The 13,868-nt window shown below is 36.6% G+C and overlaps 1 protein-coding gene across 2 annotated transcripts; it reads right to left on the reverse strand.

Moving 5' to 3' along the window:
* Window positions 1-2,860: 2,860 nt before the first annotated feature.
* Window positions 2,861-12,371, reverse strand: LOC149069514 (nicotinamide N-methyltransferase-like). 2 transcript variants are annotated; one of them, XM_089249851.1, is made up of 4 exons: window positions 12,182-12,371; window positions 7,989-8,140; window positions 5,521-5,728; window positions 2,861-4,162 (listed from the first exon to the last, which is right to left on the reverse strand). In XM_089249851.1, the coding sequence occupies exons 2-4, from the start codon at window positions 8,134-8,136 to the stop codon at window positions 3,718-3,720; spliced, it is 801 nt and encodes a 266-aa protein (XP_089105977.1). In that variant the 5' UTR covers window positions 8,137-8,140; window positions 12,182-12,371; the 3' UTR covers window positions 2,861-3,717. The 2 variants fall into 2 exon arrangements, with proteins under 2 accessions (XP_089105977.1, XP_089105978.1); XM_089249852.1 differs by lacking the exon at window positions 12,182-12,371 and adding an exon at window positions 12,045-12,178.
* Window positions 12,372-13,868: the final 1,497 nt, after the last annotated feature.

Raw genomic sequence — 13,868 nt, forward strand, 5'->3', positions numbered from 1 at the left:
CAGACCACTGGCCTAGAATTTATTGATCTCCCCACTAGCCTGGGTTCTATTCAGGACCGTCTCAACATCATGGGGGCCCCCTCAGGCAAAGGGATGCTATGATAGTCCTATACTTAGTCGGAAATAAACGGGCTACATATTTCATATTTTTTTTCAAAAAATTCATTGTAATATACGAAATATCATAAGGTGGGTTCATTTATGGACACAAAAACCCCGGGCATGACCCCTCACAAGAGTTGTACTAACAGAGCTGCAGCCTGGGGCCTGATATTGTTTTCATCATTTTTTGTTTTTCCCATTATATAATATAGAGGAGGGGTCTGTGAAAAATCTAGCCTGAGGCCTGCGAAAAACCTCATCCTACGGAATCTACGGCGAAATGTAGGCAGTCAGGCCCGGGTGGGTCCATGCCCTAAGACGGCCCTGGTTTTATGGGTGGTTTTGTTGGATTCCGTAAGTGTATAGTCACTAATATAAAAGCTTTTTTTATTTCTTCACACCTTAATTTTTCTTCTCAGCTCTCTGCAGCCCTCCAAACCCCCTGTCATGGCCCCTTTCTCCATTTTCTTCGGAGGCCCGCTTGAAGTATCCCAGTATCACCAGGGGCCATATTACACATGATTGAGAACCACTGTTGTAAACGGGATGTTAATAACAAAATAAGCACGAATATGTTCCTAAAGTCTTAGAAGAGACTTTTACGTGCACACAATAAAATTTCGATAAAACAAACTGATGTGTGCTCGAGCTGTATTCGACACACACTGATAGGGTATGTATGTGAGAATGGATACAGGGTTAACACGTCAAGACAAATGATTTTTCCAATGATGAACAGAGTCGCAAACCACGTATTCGGAGTATTCGCGCATTACCCCATCCCAGATGTCACCGAATATGACATTGCTTGCATCATGAGGAATAACGGGAATATCTCTTCCCTCTATTCATGGTCAATTGCAAATAAATAAAGAATCTCCCTCCCATTCTTCTAGTCAACAGGGGGGGGAGTATTTTTCCCTCAGGGTTGTTTGGGGACTTTTTTGCTCAAATTCCATGTTAAAATACGCTAAACGAAAAAGTCATTTGTGACCCCAGTTCACATACTGGAAAAAGCGTTTGTCTTGACTTGTAGACATGTCTCATTTTGTTGGTAGAGTTCTAGGACACCATGTATAAAAATTAAATGATACAGTGCAAGGAAAAATTTAATTATTGTGTGGATTTATCAGCAATTATGTATCAGGTTTTATTTATAATACTCTTGAAATAAATTATGACCCATGTGTTAGGGAAATGAAATATTAATAGTACATTGTTATTGTTATTTTAACATTTCATTTGGGTGCAATATCATTCTATTGACATACTCACATGGGGAGTTTCGTTGTTAAATAATGATGAATGGCGACTCTCAAAGAGAACCATCGCTGTCATTAATTGGATAGAAACTGATGGAATGCGCATTCCTCTCTCTCTCTAATTATACCTCTCACCGAATCAAGAATCGTTGCTCCAGGTAAATCGTCGCAGATGGCGAATGATGATTGCGCATCCTCTCACCCCCCTCCCCCCTCTTACCATACCTCATTAGCCATTCGTCATCTCCTAATTGTAATGGTAATTTGGGGATGCATTTTAACGCTGTTAAAAGCACTGCAGCACCCCATGCATACATATATCTCTCTTATGAACTGATATATATGCATTGGCATATTTCTCGCGAGTAAACGAAGATCTCATGAAATACGAATGACTCCGTGTAAAAATTGACAGCCGTGTGAATGAGCTATTAAAACGGAACCTATAAAGCATGTTGGGGAGGGGGATTTGTTTCGGTTTACGGCAAGGGGTTTTCATCGCATGGCCCACGGACCATATGTGAGCGCCTACGAGCTTTTTGCCGTGGCCCGCTGACTACTTTTTCAGAAATGAAGTTCATGCTGCTTAATGTGATCACGTCGGGAATCGGGATTTCTGTTCACAATAACCAATTGATAATTACCACGTTTCCTCGAAAATAAACCCCGGTTTTACATTAATAAAGGTTGGGGAAAAGTCCGTACAAACTTTAAAAATTCATAAAAACCGAAAAAATAACCGAATTAAAAACGGTTTGCAGGGTTAGCATCACTAGGTCACGGGAGTTTTTTAAAACAGGAAAAAAACTCAAAAACAGCCAATAGATGGTGCTGGTACGATCGACATCGTAGAAAAATATGCAAATGAGACGGTTATAAGAACTATCCACAACCAGTTCACTGTTGTAAACCGTATATGTGGACCTGCTGCACTCTGCCGTTGCTGGAATTGCGACTCGCCTGCAATGTGTTATACCCTGCGATGGTGGTCATGTGTAACACGTACGAAAAAAATTTAATAACACAAACTGATGTCCTGAAATCTATGAAAGAATTTTTCTTATGTCTTATGACATTTGTCCGTTCCGTACTTTGCAGTTTTAATAAAAATACCATGAAATGTTTATATTATCCGTGATTCTAATAAGCTGCTTCTAATGTAGCAAAATAATGAACGTGTGTGTGATTAAATTTTTTTTTAAAAGTAACTCGATGAGGCCTACATTTCACTGCCTTTAATGATGTGCTTACATTGCCAGAGTCGTCTTAAGAAGTTGTTGCTCTGTGGGGTCGGATAAACAAAACACTTTTTGGAGCACTCAATTTCTTTATCTGTGGAGGAAAATATCAGTGGCATAAAGAAAGCATACGCAATTACATAATTTTCCGAAATGCTTGTTTGAATCCATTAAGCAGGAAAATAATTTCAGGATTAGTGAATGAAATAATTTCAGAGAAATCCGTAATTAGTAAAAAAAAAATAGTCTCAAAATCAATGAAAGAAATAATTTCAGAATTTATGAAAATTCGCAGTTAAATAAAAAATTACTGAAAGGAACAACTTCAGTATCAGTGAAAGAAACAACTTGAAAATAACTTCACAATTAATGAAAGAAACAATTCAAGAATATATGACAAAAATAAATAATGAAAGAAATTACTTCAGAAATAGTTAAGCAAATGACTTCGGAATTGGTTAACTTAAAAATTTCAGAATTGGTGAAAGAAATCATTTTAAAATTAATGAAAAAAAATTTTAAATATATGACAGAAATTACTTCAGAATTAATGGAGGAAATTACATCAGAATTAATGAAAGAAATTACATCAGAATTAATGAAAGAAATTACATCAGAATTAATGAAAGAAATTACATCAGAATTAATGAAAGAAATTACATCAGAATTAATGAAAGAAATTACATCAGAATTAATGAAAGAAATTACATCAGAATTAATGAAAGAAATTATTTCACAATTAATGAAAGAAATTATTTCACAATTAATGAAAGAAATTATTTCACAATTAATGAAAGAAATTATTTCACAATTAATGAAAGAAATTATTTCACAATTAATGAAAGAAACTATTTCACAATTAATGAAAGAAACAATTCAAGAATAAATGACAGAAATTATTCCAGAACTGTTGAAAAAAATAATTTCCTAATTACTGAAAGATGTAATTTCAGAATCGCTAGAAAACACAATTTAATATTACACAGAAGAATTCCAAATAATTGTTTTTAAATATTTATTTCTTTTCAACCTTTATCAAAAAAAGAGCTGCATATGTGATAATTTAAAATTTTTTGAAAGTATTATTCATGGGTTATACTAAGAAAAACACGGCATTACAGTTTGATTTCTTCATTTTTGCGACAGCTCAAGCAATAACACGACTGGAATTCATACTCGTATTGAAGATCCTTTTTCATCATCGTATACCACATGATGTTATCGAAACCAGCTTCTATCAGTCCACTCTGAATCTGCTGCTTTGTTAGGGATAGATATGGGAATTCTTTCTCCCCGGAACGCCAAGGAGAACCTTCTAAGAGACCCTTCATCACCAAGTGGCCTCCGATCTTCACCAAACGGTTGACGTTCTTGAGGCATTGCTTGAAAGTCTGATAATCGGGAGCAGCAGCTTCCAGAGTCAGAGAAGTCATCACCAGGTCATATGGACGATCGTATTCGGGCGGGACAATCTGTTTCGACAGGACGTCGCAGTGGACCACAGACTTGACGTTCTTCCGGATAATATCCTGAGCTTCTTTCAGTCTCTTTTCTATGTCCCTAGAGAATAAATGAAATTATATCTGGGGTTTTTAACCTAGGGGTCGCGACGCTAACTTAGATTAAATTGCAAATTTTTTAAGATGCTTCGTTAAAATCCAATAACATCCAGGGATTCTTGAGTTATTGGTAATGATTCGCATGGGCTTCCCCGACAGGGATCTTATGAATCCACTAAAAGTCATGGATTCTTGAGCTATGCGTATCAACTGAAACTGGATTCACAGGGAATTCCGAGAAAAGTTGTACGAATACACTAAAGCCAAATCCACTAAGCCATACGCTCTTCAGAAATGGGTAACGACACAAGCTTGATTCACATGACGTGTCAGCACATCACCTACATACCAGTGATATCAACCATAAAGGTGACCATAGGGATTTCAGAGATCAGTTGGTTTACTAATCCACTTACAGTCAGGAATTTATGAGTTATGAGTAACGACCTAATCTTGATTCACAGAGTCTTCCAAGATGGGTCACAAAAACCCACTTACTGCCAGAGATTATTGAAGTATGGATCACGAGTCGTGACCCAAACATGATTCGCTGGGCTTCCAGAATGGGCAGTATGAATAAATTTAAAGCCAGAGATTCTTGCGCTATGGGTCACTACCCAAAGTTGATTCGCGGGGGCTTCCGAGTAGAATCGTACCAAACATTTTCTAACCAGGGATTCTTGAACTGTGGATTTCGACCCAAATTTGATTCGCAGAGGCTGTGCCGAGAAGATTCGTACGAATCCACTTACACCCAGGGAGCTATGTGTCACAACCCAAACTTGATTCGTGAGGGTTGCGGAGAAATGTAGTACAAATACACTTACAGCGAGATAATTTTGAGTTATTTTAGCAATCACGACCCAAACTTGATTAAACCATTTGCTTCCTTGATAAGACATACAAATCCACTTACACAGTCTTGCTACAATTACAGTTATTACGCCACTTGGTTTCACCCATTTTCCAAAAACAAGCAGTTCCGTAGGTCACAAAGCTGATCTTGTTATTGATTTTGGGTCGCGGCTAAAAAAGGGTTGAAACCCCTGAATTTTAGAAACTAGGAAATCATGATTCAGTCGTATAATTAATGCCTCTAAAACATAATCCAGAGCTCTTAGAAAATCGCCGTCGGTTATTTAAGTTCAATCACGGATCAATAGCTCGATTTTGAACCGGAAATGTTCTCTGTAGGCAACCGAATATTTAAATTACCGATAAAATTTGAGATCCACTAATTTAATCAAGTGGAGGATAGCGTTACTTGGATATCGAATTCAAATCAATACAATGGAGTTTCATTTCCCCCATTTTCAGTTTCCAATTTATTCATTAAAATTAACTGAATTTGAGACGTACCCGTGTCCTTGGGCTTCGATAGCAAGTGTTAAGAGACGACTCCAGTCTAATGCATCGGTATCGCCGCTCAACCATTTCTTCAGCTCGTGCAAGTTAGGTTCGGCGTAGTCACTCAATACGATGTGCGGGTAGTAAACACAAGCTGGTATGAGGTTATGTACTGTTGGACCACTGCCGATGTCTAACAACGTCACGCCACGGAGGGAAGCTGAAAATTAATTTATGCATAAATAACGGTGCATTTGTGTTTACCAGTAATGCGGTGTATTTGTTGTTGAAATCGATAATATTTTCACTCGAGCACTCCTCTGCTTATATACAGCGTGAGCAAAAAGGCCGTAGAAACTTTAAAAATTCATGAGAACCGGAAAAATAACAGAAATAAAAAACGGTTTTCAGGGTTAGCATCTCTAGGGCACGGGAATTTTTTCAATACGGGAAAAAATAACTTGAAAACAGCCGATGGGTGGCGCTGACCAACACAAGTCAAAGAAAAGATACGCAAGTAACGAACAGATTACCTCCGAATCGTTTATTACAGCAATATCTGTTCCACCAGCACAGGGTGTAACACATTGCAGGCGAGTCGCAAATCCAGCAACGGCAGAGTGCAGCAGGTCCACATACACGGTTTACAACGGTGAACTGTTGTGGATAGGGAGCGCAAGTTCTTACAACCATCTCATTTGCATATTTTTCAACGAAGTCACTCGTACCAGCCAGAGCACCTATCGGCTGTTTCTGAGTTTTTCTTCCTGTCAAAAAAATTCCCGTCACCTAGCGATGCTAACCCTGGAAACAGTTTTTTATTTCGATTATTTTCCCGGTTTTTATTCATTTTTAAACTTTCTACAGACTTTTCGCCCACCCTGTAGTTAGCAATAGTTACTGATAGCGGGAAGATACGTGAAGATTCGCAAATAAAGAATTTTAATTTCACAAAAAATAATAATTATAATAATTTTCAAAGCGGAAAGTTTGCATTCGTCCGCAAAAACATTTCTCAAATCAAAAATTTTACATTCATCTATTTACAAAAGAAAATAATAATAACTGAAATAAACCATTTTTCCATTCATTCACACAAAAAATAAACCAAACTCTAACGACGTATTCTTTTTTTTTAAGTTTAATAATGAGGCCAAGTATTACAGTACTCTAGTTATTAGTTGAAAGCTCCAGGATCCAAGTGCTTAGCAAAATTACATCTCTCTCTCTCATAACTACGTTATTTCAACCATTTTCACTTAAAAAAGAGTGAAATATCAATATTTTATGGAAAGTGGTAAAAATAAAATTTGGGGGCGCTTCACGAAACCAAATCACAGGAAATATGCAAATCAGATTCCTATGCAATGTGTACGATTCATAGCTCATTTCTGAATTTTATTGTTACTCGCATTTACATAATGTTTTCATTATGATTATTGACTCTGGTGGATAAAGCGCTATTGGTCAAGTTATTTTATCTCAGCCCCGCATCTCTGGCTGAAAATTCACGAACGTTTCAGACAAGAACAGATTGAAGAAAGGTTCGCACACAGGTTCAATCATGATTTGTTTTCATGCAGCGCCGTCTACCGACGGAAATTTTTTTTTTCCTGGTCAAAAAAAACCTAAAAAAGAAACAAATTCCCGTGTGTGAGAATAACTTTTTCCCAAAACGCATTTAAATATGCTAAATCCTTCAGATTTTTATCAGTTTCTAAAATATTTTCATTATACCATATAGATGGAACTTCTGATTTTCTAATATTAAATTGTTGAAGACACGATCATTTTACAAAAGTTATTAACAGCTAGCTGATGGGAAGATATATTTTGGAAAGAGAGAAAAAATCCAACTGTCCCTGCGGGGAATCAAACCCACGTCCTTTCACTTTCCTGATGAACGCCCAAGACCACTAGATTACAAAGGCAACGAATATCGCAATATTTCCTCGGAGCTCGTGCGCACTGAACAGGACTGTACATGGAAGGTCAGACGTAACTCAGGCCAAACTCCCAATTGCTGACAATGCCACCAGATGGTGACTTATACGAGGATGTGATGTCACTGTCCACCATCCATACAAAGATTATCAGTTGAATTATTGTTCTTTAATTGATTATTGCTGAATTCTCTCTTTCCAAAATATATCTTCGCATCAGCCAGCCGTTGTATAGATAGTATGGATAGCGGAGAGTGACATCATCCTTGGACGATCATTTGAGCTTAATCAATGATGACAATCACTTTACTCAAACTACAATCTCATACGACGATCGATTGGTCTTACTTTTAAATTTCGAAACGTGCGATAGATACACTTTTGTACTTTCTTTTATTTTTCTATTCCTTTAATTTCAATGTTTGACTTCAATATTTGAAATCACAATTTTTAAAATTTAACTTTTATTTAGAATTTATAGTTTGTCTCTTCGCATAATTTCATTGAATTCAAAACTGCTTATTGCTTGCTACTTACGATTGTCAAATATTTTTTTCATGCTCTCAAACCAAAAAAGTTCTTCCTCACGGAACTTGCCACCATCGCGATCATTGATTCTTTCTCTATAGCCTTTCGGGTCGAAGTTTTCATATTGCGCGTTCACATTTGCTGATTCAGTCGACATGATTCTGCAAAAACAAAAGAAAAACGCTTTTCACATTCGTTCAACAAAAAATAAAAGAACAATCAAACATCGACTAACCCTCTATTATGAAACGTATATTTAAATACCCATGAAATATCTTACATAGTCAAAATCCCACCACATATTATATCATAATTTGTTTTGTAATATTTTTGTGTATTTTAGAATTTATCTTTTTAAATTTTATGTATTTTTTAGTGTAATTTGAGTACCAGAAATGCAGCTACATACAGAATGCCATAGAATCAACTGACGGTTTTCAAAATGGGATAGCAGAAAAATGGTGACACATATTAAGTGAAAATTGGAGGAAAGTTGAGAAAGAAGCATTGTCTGTTACTTTTTGCTGTGTTCTTTCCAACTGTCTTCCGATTTTTGAATTCAAATATCTTCGAATATTGCATTTATAAACATGAAATGTTTTGTTGGCATCAGGAGAGAAAGAGCAACAACTTGTCATTTGGTTTCTGAGCACAGAGTGTCCGTATAATAAAAAGTTTTTTTTTACTTCAATAACTATATATCCCCTTGCAACATGAATAATGTAGCTGAAATTCCTGACTTCGCGCATTTATATACTGTAAGAATGACTTTAATATCTGTCACAATTTTCTTGCTATCCCAGTTTTTTAAAATTGTCAGTCGACTGTGAGGTACAGTAATACCTCGGTTTTCGTTGGCTTCTGTTGTCGTCGGTTTCGGTTTTCGTCAATTTTTTCCGCGAAAAATTTGCCTCGGTTTTCGTATGTTGCTTCGGATTTCGCCCAAAGCTGTTAATTTTCGTTCTCCTGCTCAGTGTGGCGTTGTTTCTCGTTAATGTGAGCATCAACACGAGCGTCAAGCCAAACAATTCCAGGGGCTCAAAGAAAGTTTCTCGAGCCAGCAGACTTTCGAAGAAGGAAGCCGGGAACACCATAGATTCATAAATATAGAACCACTGACAATCCAAGACTGATGCAAAGCAATTTACTTCCGTTACCTCAAAATAGGCAAGGTTGTGTCGGAAAACGTTAGCAAAGATTAATAGCAGTGCCCCTCCCCTCTGCTCGTAAGCACGGAATCACTCGCGCCATTGTCCCCCATGAAGACAGCTATGAACTGGATGTAACGTACAAGCCATTTTGACTAAAATGGATAGCTGAACCCAATGGCAAGGGAGAAAAATTGCACGTGCGCCCAGTGGCACATAAGAGCCAGAGACCGCATCTTGGGATTTCAAAAGAAGTGTGGAGAAGACTTGTGGGGCAAGTAAGAGAAGAGGTAGAAGGCGATTTCTATGCCCCACATCCAATCACAGAAGGTCAAGAAGACGTCAAGTCAAAGAAGGAAATCATTGAAAAATACGAGAGTGGTATCAAGATCGCTGAAATCGGCCGCATGTACGGGAAATCGCTTTCCACGATAAGTTCCATTGTGGAGAAAAAGGAAGCAATAAAGGAGGCTAATGTAGCGAAAGGTGCGAATGTCATAACGAAACAGAGATGAACAGACTGTTGTATGCCGATCATATTAAAAAATGCCTGGGACAATTGCTAGTGTACTTGGAGATTTTAGAACCAGAAGAGGCTGGTTCGAAAAAATCTAGAGGCTCACCGACATACACAGTGTTACCAGGCACAGCGCAGGTCGAGGGCAACTGTTCGGACAAGTCTGGGGCCGAAACATTTGTGTCCGTATTCAAGTGAACCCAGACTGTGCCTTGATACCTAAGGTCCTTATGGAGGGGGATTCCCCCTTCCAAACAGTAATATATGCACCTCCACTATTCCCCCCCCCCACTTTTTTCGCCGTCTTACATACGCCTTATATACTATTATACAAGTTATAAAAATGTAAATTCCACGTTCATTTATTCTTTACATTAGTCTTTTAACATTCATTTTTACATAAATTTCATAATTTTTTTAGAATTAAACGCTATATTTATTCTCTATAAAATGTGCCTTCAGGTATTTTTATGAGAGTCTAGAACGAATGGGATCTATTTTTTGTTTTTATTTTATTTATTTGTTCATATAAATAACATTAAAATAATTCAAACAATATACAGGTTATCCCATGAATCCGTAAATAGTTTAAATATTTATAAAAATTAAAGAAATTAGTACAAATTAAATATGTAGTTTGTGAAAAAGACATTCTCACGAAGTAATTTTCTCTTAGTGCAAAAAGTAATTATCAAATTTCTGTCGATAGAGAGCGCAGCAGAAAAGCAAAACACATAATTCAGTAGAAATCTCCATCTTCGATCTCGTCTTTCGGAAACGTTCATAAAGCGTCAGCCGGTGATTCGTGGCTTCGTGGCTGATGTATAACAATTTTACCAGTAGTCGGAGTCACAGCAATAATCCACCACTGTCAACATCACAATAAAAACCTTATGCAAGTGTTAGTAACAGGGAATTTTCAGAAATAAACCGTTAATTTTATAGGGCTCTGATTTGCATATTCCAGTGATTTTCTTTCGTGCATCGCCCTCAACAGACGAAAATTTGAATTACATTTTTTTCTGTACAAAAGAAAAGAAACCAAACTTCCTGAGAAGAATTTTTTCGCAAACTGCATTCTAACATACAAATCCATTCAATTCTTATGAATTTTCAAACACTATACGAATTTATGGGAGAGCCAGTATTTTTTAAATAGTTAAAAAATCCACTCTACTTAACTAAATTGTTGTTATTGTGCTTTTTCAGTTAAAATGTACTAACAGTACGGATTTACATACTTTTTATAAAAGAAATTTATATTATTCAAACATGAAGAGGTAATAACACAACATTCTCAACAAGAAATTGAGAGAATTGCTTAGTTATGAAAATGCTATGCTATCGATAGGAGGTTGTTCCAAATTTACTTCCAAGGTCCCGTATGCGTACTGTAAACAGCTATTCCGTGACGCTTTTCGCAGCAGTTGCCCAAACTATCAGCGTGGGGCCATCGTGGTCGGTTGCAATTTGTTCACTGCGATTTTGCAACTTTGCGAGCCAACCTCCCTTTCCTTCTAAAAAAAGCGTCTTAACGGGGAGAGCACAATCAGGACTACAACCTTTAAAATTCACGCATGATACGTAAAATAAGCAAAATAACCCACCAAGTTGTTTGCTTCTGAATTTAAAAGGAAGATGTGGCAACACTTTTAGATCACATTACAGACATTCCTAAGAAGAAAATTGACGATGGGACATGACACATATATACATTTAGCATACATACATAGAACGTTCCGACTTGCAACAGTTCATCAGAAGTTTCTCGGAGGATTATTTACGATGTTCATGGTCGGTTTAGTGCTTGTTGTGTCATGTTGACGCCACAACATAATATTCAGTGCGTGATTATGCTAAACAAATTTAAATCAGTGACGCGTGTTAAAACCGTGTGAGAACTGATTTGAAACAGTGTCTTCAGCGATTAATAACACCTCAAATGTTATCAAACACTTGACAAGAGATCGAACACCGGGTATCTCCAGAGACACCATGGATGCTCTCTCTCACATTAAACATTATTCACCTACAAAAATTATCTTCAGGAGTTGTTCTCTTCAATGCAGCTTAAATGTATTGGTATTCATGGGTGATTCTCTCCCTATAACATTTGGATACCTCTAACCCAGCATGGCCGTTTAAAAAGCATTAGTCCCCAACGGCAGAGTGATTGTTCGAAACCCTTCAGCTATAAAAGCGAATGCCTTCCAGTTTACATGCATACTACCAAAAATTTTAACGAGATTTAATTTCCATGAGGGCCCCATCTGAGCTGAAGTTCCCTGGGCCGCCCCCGATCGGACCCATGCGTTAAAGCGACACTGTCCGGTCACCTTGTATACAAAATGATTTTCACCAATTTAACCAATTGGCTAACATAACGAATTATTTCATTACCAGTATAATCGAAAAACGATGATCTATAATATGGGTCTCATTCTAGGGTTGGCATTATTTATTCTTTACGTTACAATTTACAACGAGTAACAGTTTGCGCGTCACCTACCGTATATCTGAGCTAATATGTGACTCACCTTATTAATATGCTGTAGATATGTATATCAATCCAGTAACACAGTGGTATTGGATATTACGTGTACTCACACAGCACAATGAATACATAAACCTTATCAATCGCAAGCTAAACACAAACACACAAAAGAAGTACGAAACCGAAGAAGTGTTAGGACGTTTTTATCTTTTACCCTTGGAAGATATGTATACAAAAGAAAAAGCGATAATGATTTCTTGGATATTGGATATCTAATCTAGAAAAGCTATGGGCGTAAATTTCAAGTCATTGTGCAAAGAGAAAAATGCACAAAATGAAAATTGTCTTCTTTTTCGATGTATGCGCGTCAAGAGGCGAAGCGTAGCAACCGCTTCGCTGCTTATTGTAATCAAAAAATAATTATTTCTTTTCCACTACTAATTAGAAATGTGTTGTAATAAGCAGGGATAAAAAGGTTTAGCCATATCTATCGACAGATAGCTATGACGTTTATGCTGAAAGAACATTGTAATTATTCGTATTCGTACTACAGACATATGATAAATTGAGCTGATAATTAGAATGGTTTTGTTTTTTTTCAAACGGGAATATAAAGTGAATATACAAAATATTACTTGTTGTTATCATTAAATAGGGTGAGCTAAAGGACATAAACGTGGTCCTCTTTTCAAAAATTAATGTAGGACCACCATTGCCAGATGTTGGGTCCTATGAGAAAATAATAGTGAGGGTCAGATGTTCCTCAATAATTTCTGAGCAATGAAAATGTTTAAAACCCCGCTTTGACTTGATTTTATACATTTTGTGGGGAAGGGTCATACAATATTTAGAATGTCGGGAATGCTGAGAAATATCCATACAAAAAATTGAAGGTAATCTGAAGGTCATTTTGAACAAATGAAAAAAAAAAGAATTTTCCCGAAACCAATGACAATTTCAAATGCTGAATAAAAAGTGATTGAAACAAATAATTACAGCACCAATAAAAATTTAGGACCATTAAAAGTAGTAATTCAGGCATTGATGAAAGAAATAGAGTTGATGAAAATTCAGAATTAAAGGAAGGGAAAAAATCTGGACTTGACGAAATTTTAGGTTTAATGAAAGAAATAATTTCAGAATCAATGAAAGAAATAATTCCAGAATCAATGAAAGAAATAATTCCAGAATAGACAAATGAAGTAATTGCCGAATAAACAAATGAAATAATTGCAGAATAAAAAAAATGAAATAATTCCACAATCGATGAATGAAATAATTGCAGAATCGATTAAAAAACTAATTGCAGAATCAATGAGATCAATTCCAGAATTAGTAAAAATTCAGAATTAATGAAAGAAATAATTCCATAACTCGTGAAAATTACGAGTTAATGAAACTAATAATTCCGTAGTTGATGAAAATTTAGAATTGACGGTATAAAAAAATTCCGGAAATGAGAGATGAAAATTCAGAATTAATTAAGAAGGTTTTCAACAGTTGGATGAGACGCAGATGAATTCAGTTGAATGAATGAATTTAGAGAGAAAATTCACACACAATTGCCCTTGCTGGGAATCGAACCTACGTTCTCTCACTCGCCGGGTGACCGGACTACACGGGCAATGAATTTCAATCCTTCCTTATACAGCTCGTGTGCACTGAATGGGACCGTACATGGACGGCCGGACCTAACTCGGACCAAAGCTCACACTTGCCACCAGACTGCG

Source organism: Pholcus phalangioides, unplaced genomic scaffold (assembly GCF_987345545.1).
Source record: "Pholcus phalangioides strain wild (caught in Gottingen) unplaced genomic scaffold, Ppha-v1.0 ptg000022l_1, whole genome shotgun sequence".
Classification (NCBI taxonomy): Eukaryota; Metazoa; Arthropoda; class Arachnida; order Araneae; family Pholcidae; genus Pholcus; species Pholcus phalangioides.

Bases quoted from the DNA above. Each gene is read 5' to 3' on its own strand.
- LOC149069514 (XM_089249851.1), bottom strand. From the start codon at position 8,136: ATGTCGACTGAATCAGCAAATGTGAACGCGCAATATGAAAACTTCGAC. The intron at 5,729-7,988 runs GTAAGTAGCAAG...ATTAATTTTCAG, and splicing joins GAAAAAAATATTTGACAATC to CTTCCCTCCGTGGCGTGACG. The intron at 4,163-5,520 runs GTACGTCTCAAA...TTTATTCTCTAG, and splicing joins ATCGAAGCCCAAGGACACGG to GGACATAGAAAAGAGACTGA.